The 16,986-nt window shown below is 36.8% G+C and overlaps 1 protein-coding gene across 4 annotated transcripts in view; it reads left to right on the forward strand.

Moving 5' to 3' along the window:
• DCLK2 (doublecortin like kinase 2) overlaps window positions 1-16,986 on the forward strand; it is a 153,228-nt gene that overhangs the window by 9,842 nt on the left and 126,400 nt on the right. For all 4 annotated transcript variants that reach the window (XR_006735373.1, XM_045552102.1, XM_045552104.1 and 1 more), the window contains exon 2: window positions 11,442-11,776. Coding sequence is in view for 3 of the 4 variants with exons in the window: in XM_045552102.1 (XP_045408058.1) it covers window positions 11,442-11,776 (335 nt within the window). In the remaining variant the exon portion in view is untranslated. The remainder of the gene's footprint in view (window positions 1-11,441; window positions 11,777-16,986) is intronic.

A 16,986-nucleotide genomic window follows, 5' to 3' on the forward strand; every position in this document is an offset into this window, starting at 1 on the left:
AAACATATATATGTATTCAGCATCCCCCAGGGGGAAAGAAGACCCTCCCAGCCCCCCTTCAGCTGAGATGTATTCTGCATGCAAGGACGTCCACCAGCATAATTAAATGGTATTTGTGCAGGCCAGGCATGCCAACTGAAGGTTCCTCACGATGCTCTCCATGGGGCCAAGACCTGTGTGCGTTACTCACTGTATTTTTGCTAATTCTGTTCTTGGTAGTATAAAGATATTGTTGAAAATGTCAAAGTTCTGCATGATACCCATCAGGTAATGCAAGTATTACAAAATCTGAAATCCAAAACACTTCTGGTCCCAAGCATTTTGGCTAAGGGATACTCAAGCTGTATTTTCCCTTCTCTCTAATACCCTAAATGTCATCACTTCTTTTTTGGACAAACATCTGTTTTCTGAATTCCTCATCACTTGCACTGAATCTTTTTGCACTATTATTAATCACTTGCTTAAAACTGGGGGCTAAATTTTCCTGGTAGACTCACAGCAAGATTAAGGGATGAAGGAGGAAGGATTAAGAGGTTAAGGGACAAAGGAGGAAGGTGTTAAAGCAAAGGTCTCCAGGAGCTGGGTAAACTCTGTTGAGGAAAGTTTTACCTCTGTGTAGACGATGAAGCTGTTGAAGGACAGACTCTATGTGCGTTGTGCCTCAGTTTATTTGCAAATATTATTAAGTGGTCCCATTTCAGTTTGAAAGTCTCTCTCTTTCTCAGTACCCTTAAGACTGCATTGTTTCTCAAACTTCAGCCGTGTTTAGACCACTTAAAAATGAAAAAGGTAAAAATCCAATTTCCAAATTGCATAAGCCCGGTATTGCTTTAATTACATTAATTACATGGTCACTTAAATGTTTATAATATAAAAGTAGATGTACTTCTGCACATAGGTGTTACATAGTGATACAACCCAAACTGACGATGTAAATATCAACAGAACTGACTGCATAACCAGTAAAAATGTAAAGCTAGATACTGTTTACTCAAACTAGATTGGTGTTCCCGGTGTGACCATGATACTGAATACTGAGTTAGTTGTGCTGTATTTCAGAATGCCATCTAATGAATCTGTTTTGTACTGTTAATGAGCCTTTATTCCTGCAGAGTAAAATTCTTTCCTCTGGCCTTAACTTGATGTGAATGTGTCTTTTACATATATTAAGTCCGCTTCTCTTTTTCTTCATTAACTCCTGACGTAGTTATACCAGTTAATGCCAAAAGTGTTGGGACTATGGGTACTACATATATATTTTTAAATTCAAAGTATTATGGGGGTACAAATATTTTTGGTTACAAGGCTTGCTTTTGTAATGCTTGAATCAGGGTTATAAGTGTGTCTGTCACCCAGATAGTTTCACTGTACCCATTAGGTAGGTTTTCACCCATCCCCTCCTCACCCATCACCTCCTCTGATTTCCATTGAGTTATACCTCCCTCCACACGTATGTGTGCTCATCAGTTAGTTCCAATTTAATAGTGAGTACACGTGGTGTGTGCTTTTCCATTCTTTAGATACTTAGGATAATGGTCTCCAGTTCCATCCATATTTTTGCAAAAGGCATTAACTCATCCTTCTTCATGGCTGAGTAATATTCCATGATATGTATAAATACACCACAGTTTGTGAATCAACTCATGTATTGATGGTCATTTAGGCTGATTCCACATCTTTGCAATTGTGAATTGTGCTGCAATAAACATTTGAGTACAGGTATCTTTTTGATAAAATGAGTTATTTTCGTTTGGGTAAACAGTAGTGGGATTGCTGGATTGAATGGTAGGTCTACATTTAGTTCTTTGAGAATGTCCATACTGTTTTTGTTAGAGGTTGTACTAATTTGCAGTCCCACCAACAGTGTATAAGCATTCCTTTCTGCATCCATGCCATCATCTATTATTTGTACTTTTTAATAAAAACCATTGTAACAGGGTTAAGGTGTTATCTCATTGTGGTTTCAATTTATATTTCCCTGATGATTAGTGACCTTGAGCATTTTTTCATGTTTGTTGGCCGTTTGCCTTCTTTTGAAAAACTTCATGTCTTTTGCCCGCTTTTTAATGGTGGTGTTTGATTTTTTTTTTTTTCTTGCTGATGTGCACGAGTTCTTTGTAGATTCTGGTTATTAGCCCTTTATTGATGGGTACTATATTTAACTTAGAAGTAGTCGTTCAGACGTTCCAGAATAGGCTGATAGTAACATTTTAAGTTTTATCAAAATAAAAAATTAAAATTCCCATGGTGAACTGTTGTAGATTGTAGAATATGCTTGGCCCATGTGTGAGGAAGAAAAACAGGTCATGGATCTGATCTGTAGGTTCCACCCTGCCAGGAGATGAGATACAATATCTTTCTCAGTGGGTAAGGTGTAAAGCTTTTTCACCAGTGGGTAGGATTTTTGTTTTTACTTTTAGCTAATTTCTTTGGTCTTAAGTTAAACTCCTCCCAAATTTCAATGCTAAAACATGGATTTGTGGACATACCTCTTTCTTCATAGATATTCAGATGTTCACAGTAACTTTTGTACCCCTTTCTTGGGGGAAAGTATCACAGTCACATGGATGTGACCCTAGGACATGACTTGGTTCAGTTACTTGCCTTCACATGTATTGAAAGAGCATTGTTCTTAGAGGTGAAAGATCTCATTTTGTGTCCCTAGCCCTGCTCTGCAGGAAGGGCTGGTATATTCATTTTTGCAAATATGTCAGCAATAGTCCAGAGACACAATAAATGAGTATAGAGTGAGAATAGCATTCAGGCAGAGCAGTGCATTTTTGTGTTACTCTACTAGTTCCCGTAAGTTTCACTTCTGTGCAGTTTGGCCAGAAAATCTAATTAAGTTGTTTGCCACAGCAGCATAATAAATCAGTTTTACTTTTCCTCACTCTGTATTTTTCTTAACTGGCTGGGTGTGGGAACTCATCTGTGATACACATAAAATTAAGATTTGCACATCAAATTTATAACCTATCCGATATCTCACAAATGCTGCACTTGACAAAGGATGTTGAGCTATCTTGTAGATGTGAACATACTTGAATATATTTCCTTGGTTACATTCTTTTGGAAATAATTTCTTTTCTTAGTTTTGGAAGTTAGGAAAAAATTTAGATTCCTAAGATTTTGCCAATATTAGACCTAAAGTGTCTGCCCATGTTTTCTTTCCTCTTTGTCTTTCTTTTTCTACACTGCCATATTTAAGTGTATGAGGGTCTCTCTGTAAGTCTGAAGAGTCCTTGTACTTCAGACTTCTTAACAAGTTTTCCTTCTCATCATAAAGCTCAGTGCTTGCTTCCACTCCAAAGTTGCAATGTCTAAATTTTATATAGCTGAATTTCTGCTACAAATGTTATGATAGTTTGTAGTTACAAACTAGTTAGTAGTGTTAAGCAATGTAAATTCTTTAACTGAGGTGGATAAGAGACTTTATATAATAACTGATAGAAAAGTAGGCTAAAACTGTTCTTAAAATTTCCAACTACATAAGAAAGCATGTAGCTATTTTTCATTTTTACCAGTAAAATGTGTTTCTCGTATGTGTGTGTGGGGGGGCGGGTAGGAACAAGTAACGTGGGAGCTACCCTCTCAATTTTAAGTGTATAATACAATGTTATTAACTATATACACAATGTTACACAGATCTTTAGAACTTACTCATCTTCATAACTGAAGCTTTGTACCCCTTGAACAGCAGCTCCCCGTTTCCTTTTCCCTCTTAGCCCCTGGAAATCACCATTCAGTTGTTTCTGTGAGGTAGACTATTTTAGATAGAAGTGGAGTCATGCAACATTTGTCCTTCTATGACTAGCTTATTTCTTTTAGCATAATGTCCTACAGGTTCATCCATGTTGCATAATGTCTGCTAGGTTCATTCATGTTCTTGCATATAGCAGAGTTTCCTTCATTTTTAAAGACTGAATAATATTTCATTATATGTATATACCACATTATCTTTATCCATTCATCCATTGCTAGACATTTAGGTGGTTTCTCTATCTTGGCTATTGTGAATAATGCTGTAATGAACATGGGAGGGCAGATATGTCTTCAGGACTTCAAGATATTGATATCAATTCCTTTGTATATGCACCTAGAAGTAGAATTGCTGGATTGTATGGTAGTTTTATTTGTAATTTGCTGAGAAACTGCTACACTGTTTTCCACAACAGCCACACCGTTTTACATTCCCACCAACAGTGTACCTAGGGTTCCGATTTCTCTACATCCTTTCCAACACTACTTATTTTTTTGATAATAGTCATCCTAACAGGAATGAAGTGATATCTCATTGTGGCTTTGATTTGCATTTTTGTGATTAGTGAAGTTGAGCATCTCTTCATATACCTGTTGGCCATTTGTATAAATCTTACTGGAAAAATGTCCATTCAGATTCTTTGCTCATTATTTAATTGGTTTTTTTTTTTTACTGTTATATATTTTGAATTTTAGAGGATAAAAATCAGATGATCTTCTCAATAGATGGAGAATGCATCTATTCTGATTTCAAAACGTATTACAAAAATACAGTGATTAGTATAAGCTGGGCAGGGTGGTTCACTCCTGTAATCATAGTGCTTTGGGAGGCTGAGGCAAGAGGATCACTCACTATAACCTCGAACTTCTGGGCTCAAGTGATCCTCCTGCTTCGGTCTCCCAAGTAGCTGGGACTGTGGGCATGCACCATTACGGTTAATTTTAATTTAAAATATTTTTTGGTGTAGAGTCAGGATCTCTCACTATGTTGCCCCGGCCAGTCTTGAACTCCTGGCTTCAAGCCATCCTCCTGCCTCTGCCTTCCAAAGCACTGGGATCACAGGCGTGAGCCACCGCACCTGGCCTTCAGGAACCTGACCTTAACCCTCCCGGGGTCATTTTATATAAACAGCAACACTATGCACTTAGTTTTTCCAGAAACAATGCAAATCCAAACCATGAAATGTCTGTTTTGGAAATACGCATTTTCTTTGTTACTTTGACAAAAATATTTTAAATGCCTGTTGAGCACTGGGTATTGTGATAGATGAAGGTATAGTATGAAGAAAGTATAATCAGTTTATTTATTTATTTTTTAATGAGCTTGCAGTTTATTCAGTGGTTTGTGACCAGGGACTGTTGTCAGAGTCACTTGTGGAATTAAAAAACCTTACCAGCGTGTTCAGGTCCCACCCACTTTCCAGTGATTCTGTTTCAGTTGAACTAAGGTGAGGCTTGGGCATCTGTACTTTGGCAGCAAAATCACCTGACTTTTAAAGAAATTCTCTTTTAAGAACCGTGGAAGCGGCCGGGCACGGTGGCTCACGCCTGTAATCCTAGCACTCTGGGAGGCCGAGGCCGGTAGATTGTTTGAGCTCAGGAGTTCGAGACCAGCCTGAGCAAGAGCGAGACCCCGTCTCTACTAAAAACAGAAAGAACTTAGCTGGACAACTAAAAATAAACAGAAAAAATTAGCCGGGCATGGTGGCGCATGCCTATAGTCCCAGCTACTCGGGAGGCTGAGGCAGTAGGATCGCTTGAGCCCAGGAGTTTGAGGTTGCTGTGAGCTAGGCTGATGTCATGGCACTCTAGCCCAGGCAACAGAGTAAGGCTCTGTCTCAAAAAAAAGTAAATAAATAAAAGACCCATGGAAGGGACAGATAAAGAATAAATGATTATGAGAAATTAATATTTTGGAAGCTTAGAGTACAAAAAGATCACTTGAGTGATAAGATTTTTAAATTTTTATTTTTTAATAACTATAATATAGCTACAGAAAGTATATAAAACATAGATGCACAGACCAACAAACTATTATGAAGTGAACACCTTTATGACTACTAGCCATGTCAAGAAATATAGGCTAGGCGCATTGAGTGATGCCTGTAACCCCAGCGCTTTGGGAGGTCGAGGCAGGGGGATGGCTTGAGGCTGGTAGTTCAGGATGAGCCTGGGTAACATAGACTCTGTCTTAAAAAAAAAAAAAAATTAATTAACCAGGGATGGTGGCATGTGTCTGTAGTCCTAACTACTTGGGAGGCTGAGGCAGGAGGATCACTTGAGCCCAGGAGTTTGCACTCTAGCCTTGGCAACAGAGCATGACCCTGTCTCAGGAAGGAAAAAAAAAAGGAATCCTGCAAGCATGTGTTCTTTTGTCATCTTTTGCTCACCATTATTTATAAAAATTCATCCAAGTTGTTGCACATGGCTCTCAGTTCATTTTTATTTCTGTACAGTGGTTTGTTATATGACCATACCACAATCTTTGGTGTCCATTCTCCTGTTGGACATGTGGATTGATTCTCATCTTTGGTTATTGAGCAATACTTCTATGAACATACATGTGTGTATATATATTAATATATATAGTGCGTGTGTGCATGAGTTTCTCCAGCAAGTTTTCCTGGAGTGATTTCTGGGCCATGACACATCTATGCTGTTAACTTAGTACTAGATAATGCCAACCTGTTTTTCCTAAGTGATTGGACTGATTTAAGATCCTTTCAGTGTATGAAAGTTCCTCTTGCTTGCTAGGGCCCTTAATCTTGATGGGTCAGTGAAAAAGAGGCAGGGGAGGAGGAAGAGGACGAAGGGGAAGGTTATTTTAGACATATAAGAAGGAATGAGAATAAGCGGGTATGAGGAGTTTGGAAGGAGATTGCAAATGCACTGATATAACACTAATTTAGGAACCTGTGGGAAAGTGGTGAGAGATGAGGCTGGAAGTGTGATATGTGACGAGTTTGGCTTTTATTCTAAGGGCAGTGAAGAGGCAAGAGATATCAAATCTACATTTTAAAAAGCTTGCTGTGACAGCTATGTGGAAGATGAGGGGGTGAAGGCCAGATACAGGGAGTTTGAATACTCTAATCCCCAGAGAAATGAGGGAAGGCAGAATAGAAGGAGTTGATTTCCAGAGCCGTTTAGACCAAAATCAACAGTTTTTTGCCAATTCTGTAAAATGTGGGGAAAAGGGGCAGAGAAGCAGGAGCATTGGTTTTGCTCAGGTGACTGTATAGGTGATGATTTTCATTCAATAAGCTGGGCAATTTAGGAAGAGGAGAGTTTGAAGTCAGGGTGGCAAAGATGGAGAGGGAAAGTAGTTTTAGACAAGCAGCATGTGAGATAGCCGTAGGTTATCTGGACAGATATATAACAGTTAAGTTATATAACCACCTTACGCTTCTATTGATCCTTGTTCTATATAGAAAGCAAAATCCTCCTTGTAGATAGTATTCATGTGACTAGTAGAATTGCCAGATTTGCCAGAATTTGCCAAATGATTTCTCCCCAATCTCTTATGGTCAAAGAACTGGAAAGAGAGAAGGCGGAGGAGGGAGAATGAATATATATATTAATGTATGTATCTCACTTCTCAGTCTTTTACCACCAGGGACATACATAGAGTTAACAAGTTGGGTTTTTTACTCGTGGCAGTGAGGAAGAACACACATTATAGGATACCATCAGATGTCTTAGTAAGAGGGTGTTAGAACCTATCATAGTACCTTGGGCTTTTGGTTGGGTGATTTATTTATTTATTTTTTTCCAGGAGGATCTAAGGAAGCAGAGACTCGCTCTGTACTGGGTGCTGTCAAAATGCAGGGTAATTGTATGATTGGATATCTCTATAAATCTTACAGGGAGGACAGACTAGATGGAGGGAAAAGCTGTAATTGGTAAAGGAATAGCAGTCACTCATTTAGTGCAAGAGGGGGATTTGGTATTGTGGGTTGCACAGTGACCTTGTTTTTATGTCGCTTTATCATTACAAAGTCTCAGAGTGACTTTGTTGGAAATAGTCGGTGAGATTATGTCCAACAGGAGAACAAAATGGCCTAACTCTGAGTACCAGACCAGCTTGTGATAACATTGATGTCTAGCTGTGTAAGTCATATCAGTTCTGAATTTCAAGGACTGCTTTATTTTTCATATATGAAAAATACATATGTGATACTTATATCCTAGTTTAACTCTGATTTTTTTTTTTTTTTTTGAGACAGAGTGTCACTTTGTTGCCCGGGCTGTAGTGAGTGCTGTGGCGTCAGCCTAGCTCACAGCAACCTCAAACTCCTGGGCTTAAGCGATCCTCCTGCCTCAGCCTCCCGAGTAGCTGGGACTACAGGCATGCGCCACCATGCCCGGCTAATTTTTTCTATATATATTTTTAGTTGTCCAGATAATTTATTTCTATTTTTTTAGTAGAGACGGGGTCTCACTCAGGCTGGTCTCGAACTCCTGACCTCGAGCGATCCACTGGCCTCGGCCTCCCAGAGGGCTAGGATTACAGGTGTGAGCCACTGCGCCCGGCCATTAACTCTGATTTTTAATTGAGATCTTATCTTGTTTTGGTGAATGCAGTTTTACCATGTATTTGCAAGAGTTAAAAAAAAAAGTCTTTTATGATGATGTATTTTATCAGTATATTAAGACTCATTACTTCAGGATATACTTTTTTTTTTTTTAAGCCATGTCAGTAGCATAAAATGTACTGCCATTTGGAAAACTTGTTATATTTCTGGAGAACGAGAAAACAGAAGATTCTTGCATTGATCCAGGTGGGATGTGGGTGGTGGTGAAGGCAGAGAGGAGGGGAATTTTTAGAACTATTTAGAAGACACAGTAGACAGAACTTGATGCCACAGTAGTGTAGTAGGTAGGGAAGCCAGAGAGTGAAGGATGATACCTGGGTTTCTAGCTGGAAGTTGGAGTACTATGGAGAAAGGGAAGAGGCGAGGCACAGGTTGGCAGGGGAGTAACAAATCTTAAGCAGGAACCCCTATAGTAGCAAGAACCTGGGTGAGGGGAGGCTGATTGCTTCTAATCAATCTTGTAGGTGGCTAATATCTAACAGAGAATAATTTATTGATTGATAAACATCAAGAACTGTAACTGCCTAGGGAGCCAACCTCTTAAATTCTTCTGTCAGTATATTCTCTCCTTATAGGCAAATCTATGTGAGAGACAAAGTTACTATTAGATGATTGTTTGGATTTGGGTGGAGGCATAACAAGGGAAGCTAGCGTGGGTAAATCTTGGTGGCTGTGGTCATCAAGGCATGTATGAGATCTGTATTTTAGAGACTTATCTGTCCAGTACACAGAAACACAGGTATGACTCCTAGACCATGTCCCGAACCTGTGTGCTAAAACGTTGAGTGCCAAGGTTGCCAAAGTGGGTTTCATACTATGTCAGCACTTAGTATGAGAGCTGGCACATAGTAGGTACTCAGTGCATATTGTAAGGAGGAGTCTATGGCTCAAAGGGCCATGGGTGCAAGGAAAGGGGTGAGGCTATGGAACTGTTTGTGTTTGCTATGTGTGTAGAGAAGTGGGTGAAGCTCTACCTTGTAGGTATTTGCCAGCTTGGTTCAAACATTACAAATTTATTGTAGAACTGGTCTACGAGTTTTTAATAGAAACATTATGAAGGGAAGAAAGGAGAGAAGGAGGGAATTAAAATTCATCTGTAATTGCAAACAAGCAAATTAAGGAACTTCCTTTACCTGTCTTCATCCTGACATCCTGAACTCATGTAAGGAAACAAAATGCAGACAAATTTAAAAGGCACCTCTCCTAGTTGATATATCAACTGTGCAGGGACCAGTTGATCAAGAAAATCTGATATATTAAAATTTCTTTTGTTTATTTTTCTTTTTGCCATTGTTTTTCCTCTCTATATTGGGAAAGGCTTTCCCCGGCTGACTGAGTTATCCTTGCCTCCCCCCTTCTTTTTTTAAAATCACTTTCTCTTGCCAAGATTCTCTTTTTTTTTTTTTCATCTTATATTTTGGATCAGAACATACAATTAAATTTTTGTAAGAGGTAAAAATAAGAGATTATCAATGTGAGAGTTGCTTTCTCTATGAAATTATAGTGAAACGATAATTGTTTTTGTTCATATGTGTATAGTTCTGTTTTATTGATACCTATTTTTGAAATTATGTGTCATTTTCCCAGATGATAATACTATGAAAAATGGTTTAGGTTATCCTATAGAGATGAAAAATCTCTAATTAAATGGTGGTGTAGGCTGGATTTCAGTTTACTGGTGTAGAAGCAGTATTAAAACCTCTGTTTGGTTCCCTAGTTATCTTGGGCAGTGCCCTAATTATACCTTTAAATAGAAGACATTGCTTTCCTTTTTGAATCCTTCTTGTATGCCTGATCTGCTACCAAATTATTCCTGTGCCTTTGGGAGTCTCTAAAGTTCTTCATTAATCAGAATTTCAAGAACATTGTGATTATAGTTAAATATAATGTTGATATTAATAGGTTTTCTTTAGGAATTCCCTTTCACTATTTTTTATTTTTAATTTAAGCATTTATAAATGTTAAAGTTCATATAACAATTATTAAGGTTCACAAATATAATTATTATATTGATTTTGTTATGCTGAATAATGTGAAAAAATAATAGGTTCTTTTTGAGTTACAGAGTATCTTAGAGAAAAATCTTTGAGTATAACCCTCTTATCTTGTATGTCAAAAAGTCAAGAGTAAAAGAACTGAGTGATGTATAAGTTTCCTGAAAGAAAAATCATGATATCTCAAAGTATAAATTTGAAATTTGGGAAATTAAAATTAGTAAACATTGAATTAATAACCCACTTGGCAAGTAATATAGCTTTTATGTTGTACTTAATACAAATTAAGCAGAAGGCTTCATGAGTAATGAACATATCATTTTAACTACTTTACTATCCTCTCCTATTTAAGTAGATATGAAGGTTGTCTATTGGAACTTACTCGTTATTTTAAGCTTACATTCTTTAAGAAAAAAATGCCTCAAGTAAGGCGTTTCCCTAAGTTAGGAAGAAAATGCTTGAGATGTGTTTCTTTGAGTTGCCAAAACTCTTCTTTCATTTTTGTGGTGCTTTGTTAATTGACTAAGTGATCCTATAACTGAGTGCAGTTTAATCAGTATATGAAGATATTTAGATTATTCTCTGATTAGGATTGAAATCTATAATTGGGAGAAAGAAAATTTTTTTTATTTCTTTATATGAACATATTTTGTGATATAATTTCTACTGTTAATAGAATGAGATGATTTTTCTTTTTTCTTTTTCTTACTAAACCAGTTAATAGGCTTTTGGAACTAGGAAGTACTTTAGAATTCAGCTGGTTCAGCCACGTAACTTTAAAGCTAATGAAACTGAGGACCAAAGTGTAGAGAAATGAATTATCCAAGGTGACACATTTGGTCAAAATAAAACCCAGCTCTCACTCTGATTTCTCTCTCTGGTGCTTTTCGCCCTATAATGTGTTACTTCAAAACCAATCTAGATGGTATTTGAAAGAAAGGGAGGTGGGAGAATGCCAAAGGAAAAAGATGTACATCCCCTTTCAGTGAACCTGTTAAGGTCAGTTCACTGAATGGGTCACCAGCATCTGTTCTTCAGACAAGATGCTTCTGTGGTGGGGATAATCATGCTAATAATATTAATTTTTGCCTTCTAGGTGAGAGTTACGTGTGTGCATCCAATGAACCGTATCGTAAAGTTGATTACACCAAAAATGTTAATCCGAACTGGTCCGTAAACATCAAGGGTGGGACAACCCGAGCCCTGGCTGCTGCCTCCTCTGTGAAAAGTGAAGTAAAAGAAAGTAAAGATTTCATCAAGCCCAAATTAGTGACTGTGATTCGAAGTGGAGTGAAGCCTAGAAAAGCTGTGCGGATCCTTCTGAATAAGAAGACCGCTCATTCCTTTGAACAGGTCTTAACAGATATCACCGAAGCCATTAAACTAGACTCAGGAGTAGTCAAGAGGCTCTGCACCCTGGACGGAAAGCAGGTAAGATGCTTCTAACCCTCAGCTCTTCATCTTACTTTTAAACTCCTTGTACCATGGTGGTTATGTAGTCAACAATGGAAATTTAGTAGTCTGCTGGAAATTATTCTAGTAGTCTTACTCAAGAAGTGTGTGTGTTAGCCTGTATTGTGAAAAATGGCTTACCTTTCTCCAAGTATCTCAAAAGTGAGTACAGAGAAATCTATCATATACTTCTTTTGGTTGTTGGAAGAGAGAATGTAAATTTCTGAGGGAAAAGTGTAAGTCTAAGGAGGTATCCTGCATTAAGTGGGATGTTGTCTATTAAAGAATAAGAACAACTGTTGATTCATAAGGTCATCGGCTTGGGTATTACAGGAGTCAAAATTTAAAGGTCTTTAACATTTTTAGAAAAGCCTATTCTCCCTACTTATGTGTAATATGGAAAACACATTTCAAAAGAAAGTACTTTTATAGGAATGTCCATATAAGTGTCATAGGGAACAATGGAAATAATTAGCATTTCTGAAAAATGAACACCAATTGCACAGGGAAATACAAGTCAAATTATGGTAACAAAACATCAGGGAATCTAATAAACTAAAAAAATTGGGCATATTGCAAGCACACATGAATAACAGTTACATAAATACTGAATTTTGCTACAGACTATCATTTCTAGAAAGAAACATGTGGCTTCTGAAATATATTTTTCCTCCAATTTCCATACAGTTGTTTACATTGTATTAAAAATTATAGTTTCCAACATTAAATTGGTTTCTTCCCTCTAACATTTATTGTGAAGTGTATGGCTCATGAGGTGCTAAGAATGAATACTATAAAACACTGGAGTGGTGTCTTCTGGAAAAACACAAAGTAGTTTCTAATTTTCTAAGACCAGATCTAGTTATTATTTTCCGAAATATTAACAAAATTTAAAAAATAAGTGAGACTCCATCTCTACAAAAAAAAAAATTAGCTGGGCGTGGTGGTACATGCTTGTAGTCCCAGCTACTCAGGAGGTTGAGGCAGGAGAATTGCTTGAGCCCAGGAATTTGAGGTTGCAGTTTGAGCTATGATGACGCCACTGCACTGTAGCCCTGGCATCAGAGTGAGACTTTGTCTCAAGGGGAAAAAAAAAAAAATTCCATTAAATTGTGGTGAGATTTAGAATGACTTTTCTAATTAATTAAATTAATGATTACAAGGTATATAGCACTTCATAGCAGCTTGTCCCCAAATAGGTTCACAGTATAAATGAAAATAGACACTTTGTACAATTGAGTTGATAGCACAGTACAACACAAAACACCTTAAGATTCACTCTGCAAATAAGTGAAAATAAATTAGGCCACATGAAAAGAAAAAGGAGATTTGATAAATAGCTGATTATGATGGACACAAGACAAGTATAAAGACCAATATTTAAAATACCTAACCAGAGGAAAAATGAAAATCTAAACATGTCAATTTAGAAAAAAATGGGATATAAAGATTAAATGCAGGTGAGATTTTAAAAATTAGAACTCAAACTTGGAAATCTCCAGATGAATGATACTCAGGGAAAATATAAATGAAATAAAGAAGGTGAACATCTGATTGAAATGGTAACCATTGAAATTTTAATACCTATCCAAAAAATTATCTTCAGAAAGATTCCAGACTAGAAATGTAAAAATGTTAACTAAAGCACAAGCAACTCAAAATAGACATATTCAGGATAATACAGTGTGATGAGTAGGACTTATGAGAGTAATGAAGGGATGGCTTACCATTAAGACACCTCTTTTTTTTTTTTTTTTGAGACAGAGTCTCGCTTTGTTGCCCGGGCTAGAGTGAGTGCCGTGGCGTCAGCCTAGCTCACAGCAACCTCAAACTCCTGGGCTGAAGCAATCCTCCTGCCTCAGCCTCCCGAGTAGCTGGGACTACAGGCATGCGCCACCATGCCCAGCTAATTTTTTCTATATATATTTTAGTTGGCCAGATAATTTCTTTCTATTTTTAGTAGAGATGGGGTATCGCTCAGGCTGGTCTCGAACTCCTGACCTGGAGCGATCCACCTGCCTCGGCCTCCCAGAGTGCTAGGATTACAGGCCTGAGCTACTGTGCCTGGCCTAAGACACCTCTTTATACAGGACATCTATAGGATAATTGCATAATAATACGTGTTTGTAACCTTGAAAAAATGTTGTAAGGCATTTGACAATATAAAATTCATATTCAGTTAAAGATTTAGTGATAAAAATTGAGGGTGATTGAATACACTAAAATTTTTCTATCTGAAATCAAAAGTCAATGTGTTGATAAACAAATGTGATACTAAAGTATTTCTGTGACATTGAGGTCCAAGATCAGCTTGCCTGATATGTTCAGTATTCAACACTTATACATCCTTTCTGATTTTTATTTATAGTTTAATGCAGTTTCAGTAGGAATCTAAATGAGATTTTTTTTTTTTTTTTAGGGAGGTTGATGGGGAACGTGATAAAGTGATTTTAAAAGTTAACCTGGGCCGGGCGCGGTGGCTCTTGCCTGTAATCCTAGCACTCTGGGAGGCCGAGGCAGGCGAATGGTTTGAGCTCAGGAGTTCAAGACCAGCCTGAGCGAGATCCCGTCTCTACTAAAAAAATAGAAAGAAATTATCTGGCCAACTAAAATATATATAGAAAAAATTAGCCGGGCATGGTGGCGCATGCCTGTAATCCCAGCTACTTGGGAGGCTGAGGCAGGAGGATCACTTGAGCCCAGGAGTTTGAGGTTGCTGTGAGCTAGACTGACACCACGGCACTCTAGCCTAGGCAACAGAGTAAGACTCTGTCTCAAAAAAAAAGAAAAATAAATTTGAAAAAAAAAAATTGAAAAGTTAACCTGGTAAAATAGGGAAATTTTAGAAATAATGATTAATGGGCTCTCATGCTACCAGATATTAAATCATTCTCATACCACATCAAAAATAGATTCCAAGTATTTAAAAAATATAGATGTCAAGATGAAACAAGAGTTAAAGAAAATATGTCAATAGTAATGTTGAAATGGGAAAGGATTTTCTGAGCATGAAAGTTAGTGGTAAATCACAAAGGGAAAGGTTGATTGGTTAGACAATAAAAAAATTAAAAATTTCTGGATGTCAAACAAGGGGTATATGGCTTTATATTGAGTTGTAATTTTATATGAAAGACAAATACTACAACAGGTAAATAAAAGTTTTAACAATTTGAAAAGGTAGAATTATAAATAGTAAACAAAAAATGATCAATCTCACTAATAAGAATGTGAATTAAAGCAGTGAGATATTTTAATATTTAAAATTGACAAGCTTTTAAAAAATGTCCACTGTTTTTGAATATGCAATGAATTGGCATGCTCAAATGGCAATAGACGTATAAAATTCATAAGCTTTATGGAAAACAGTTTTTTAATATGTATAACTATACAGATGTTCTTACTATTCAAACTAGTAAATTAACTTTTGGAATTTATCCTGAATAACCTGAAATGCAAACATAATTACTTACGAGAATGTTCATTGCAGCATAAAAGCAAAAGATTGGAAACAGTTTCAAATCTCTAAAGTAGAAAACAGTTAAATGATATTACCTTAGAATTCATCTGTACTAGCCATTAAAAATTACATTTGGGGGAATACTTAAAGACATGAGAAAATGTTAAATGGAAAAAGCAAGAAACAAATTCTGTGTAGTGTGTTTTCAATTCTGTGTTAAAGAAAACCAGATGAAGAATTTTTTAAAAAGTAATTCAAAAGGAAGCAAGATTATATTTGCCATCAGAAATTGAATGTCTGCTGTTCTGATTTCCACTACTTCTTCCCCCAATGTCTGCTCAAAAGCAAAAACTTAAGCACTGAGGAAGAACAGACTGATCTCAGATTTTAGAAATTCAAACACATTATGAATAATCCTTGAAATTTTGGTATGTGGCTATAAAATGTTACAAGTATCACTTTTGTCACTGTTTATGCCTTATGAACTTAAACATTATTTTCCATGTGTAAAGAAAAGACATTCATAACCTTTCAAATAAGATATTTCTTTGGAAAAACTACAAATTTAATTTTTGAAGGACATAACTTTGTATATTGCATTTTCAGAATACCAGATATCCTTAAAAGCTATAGTTGCCTTGCTGCCGAGTTAAATGTTGGTACTACATAGGTGGACTTGGTATTCTTCAATACCTCAAGTCTGTTTTTGGTACATATAATTATAAAGAGAACATCAAATCTTTGAAATAGAATTGTCTTATGTTTAAGATGAATGCAAACCTTTAAATGGGCAGTGCTCATTTGTTTTTATATTAAAAAAATACTCTATGGGTTTGCATACTTGATCTTAGCTAAAAGGCCAAGAAATGGTCGATTCTATGGGTATGTAAAACTATCTATTCTTTGAAAATTCTCAGGGAAGGGACAGCTTTCCTTAGGTGAATAGAAAAATAATGAGAAAGAAACTAAGATCTCTTAATGTGTTGTCCCTGCACAAAATTTTAGACTGTCTGCCTAAATTTTATGTTCTTTTTCTGGTGGCTTCCTACCTAGATTTGTTGTTTTCATTTTAAATTTATCTGATCTTCATCACAAGGATAGAAATTAAATAACTTTTAGGAAATATACCACAAGCAGTCACTGATATCGGGGGCACCTATGTGAGAGTTTTAAGGAGCCTGTCTTTTATGGGCTTGCAAACTTTCCTGATTGAAGACAATGGTGCGTCATGTGCCTATAGCATTTCTGTTGCTGAAAGTGTCCCTTCAGTCATTTCTTCAGAATGGATGTTCACATCTTCCTATTAGTATTGACTCCATTAGAAGGTCTGACATGGTTAGTACAACGAACTCATGTATTTTAATGTCTCTTTATAAAATCACTTAAAATCACATTTTTGGATTTTATCCATGCATGTTAACTCTTAGGTTTTCTTTAGTGTGGAGCTGTGATTCTCAGCCAGGGGTGATTTTGCCCCTGGGGGAACATATGGTAATAGAGTCATTTTTTGATTGTCACGACTGGGGGTGGGGATTCTACTGGCATCTATTGGGCAGAGGCTAGGACTGCTGCTAACCATCCCACAATGCACAGGACAACCATGACATAATTCTTTGTTGTCCAAAATGTTACAAGTGCTGAGATTCAGAAATCCTGATGTAGAGAAAGTGAAATGATTCAAAAGGAAATGCTACTTGTTTGAATATTAACTTTGTTATTAGGCCATGTGCTT

Source organism: Lemur catta, chromosome 5, assembly GCF_020740605.2.
Source record: "Lemur catta isolate mLemCat1 chromosome 5, mLemCat1.pri, whole genome shotgun sequence".
Classification (NCBI taxonomy): domain Eukaryota; kingdom Metazoa; phylum Chordata; class Mammalia; order Primates; family Lemuridae; genus Lemur; species Lemur catta.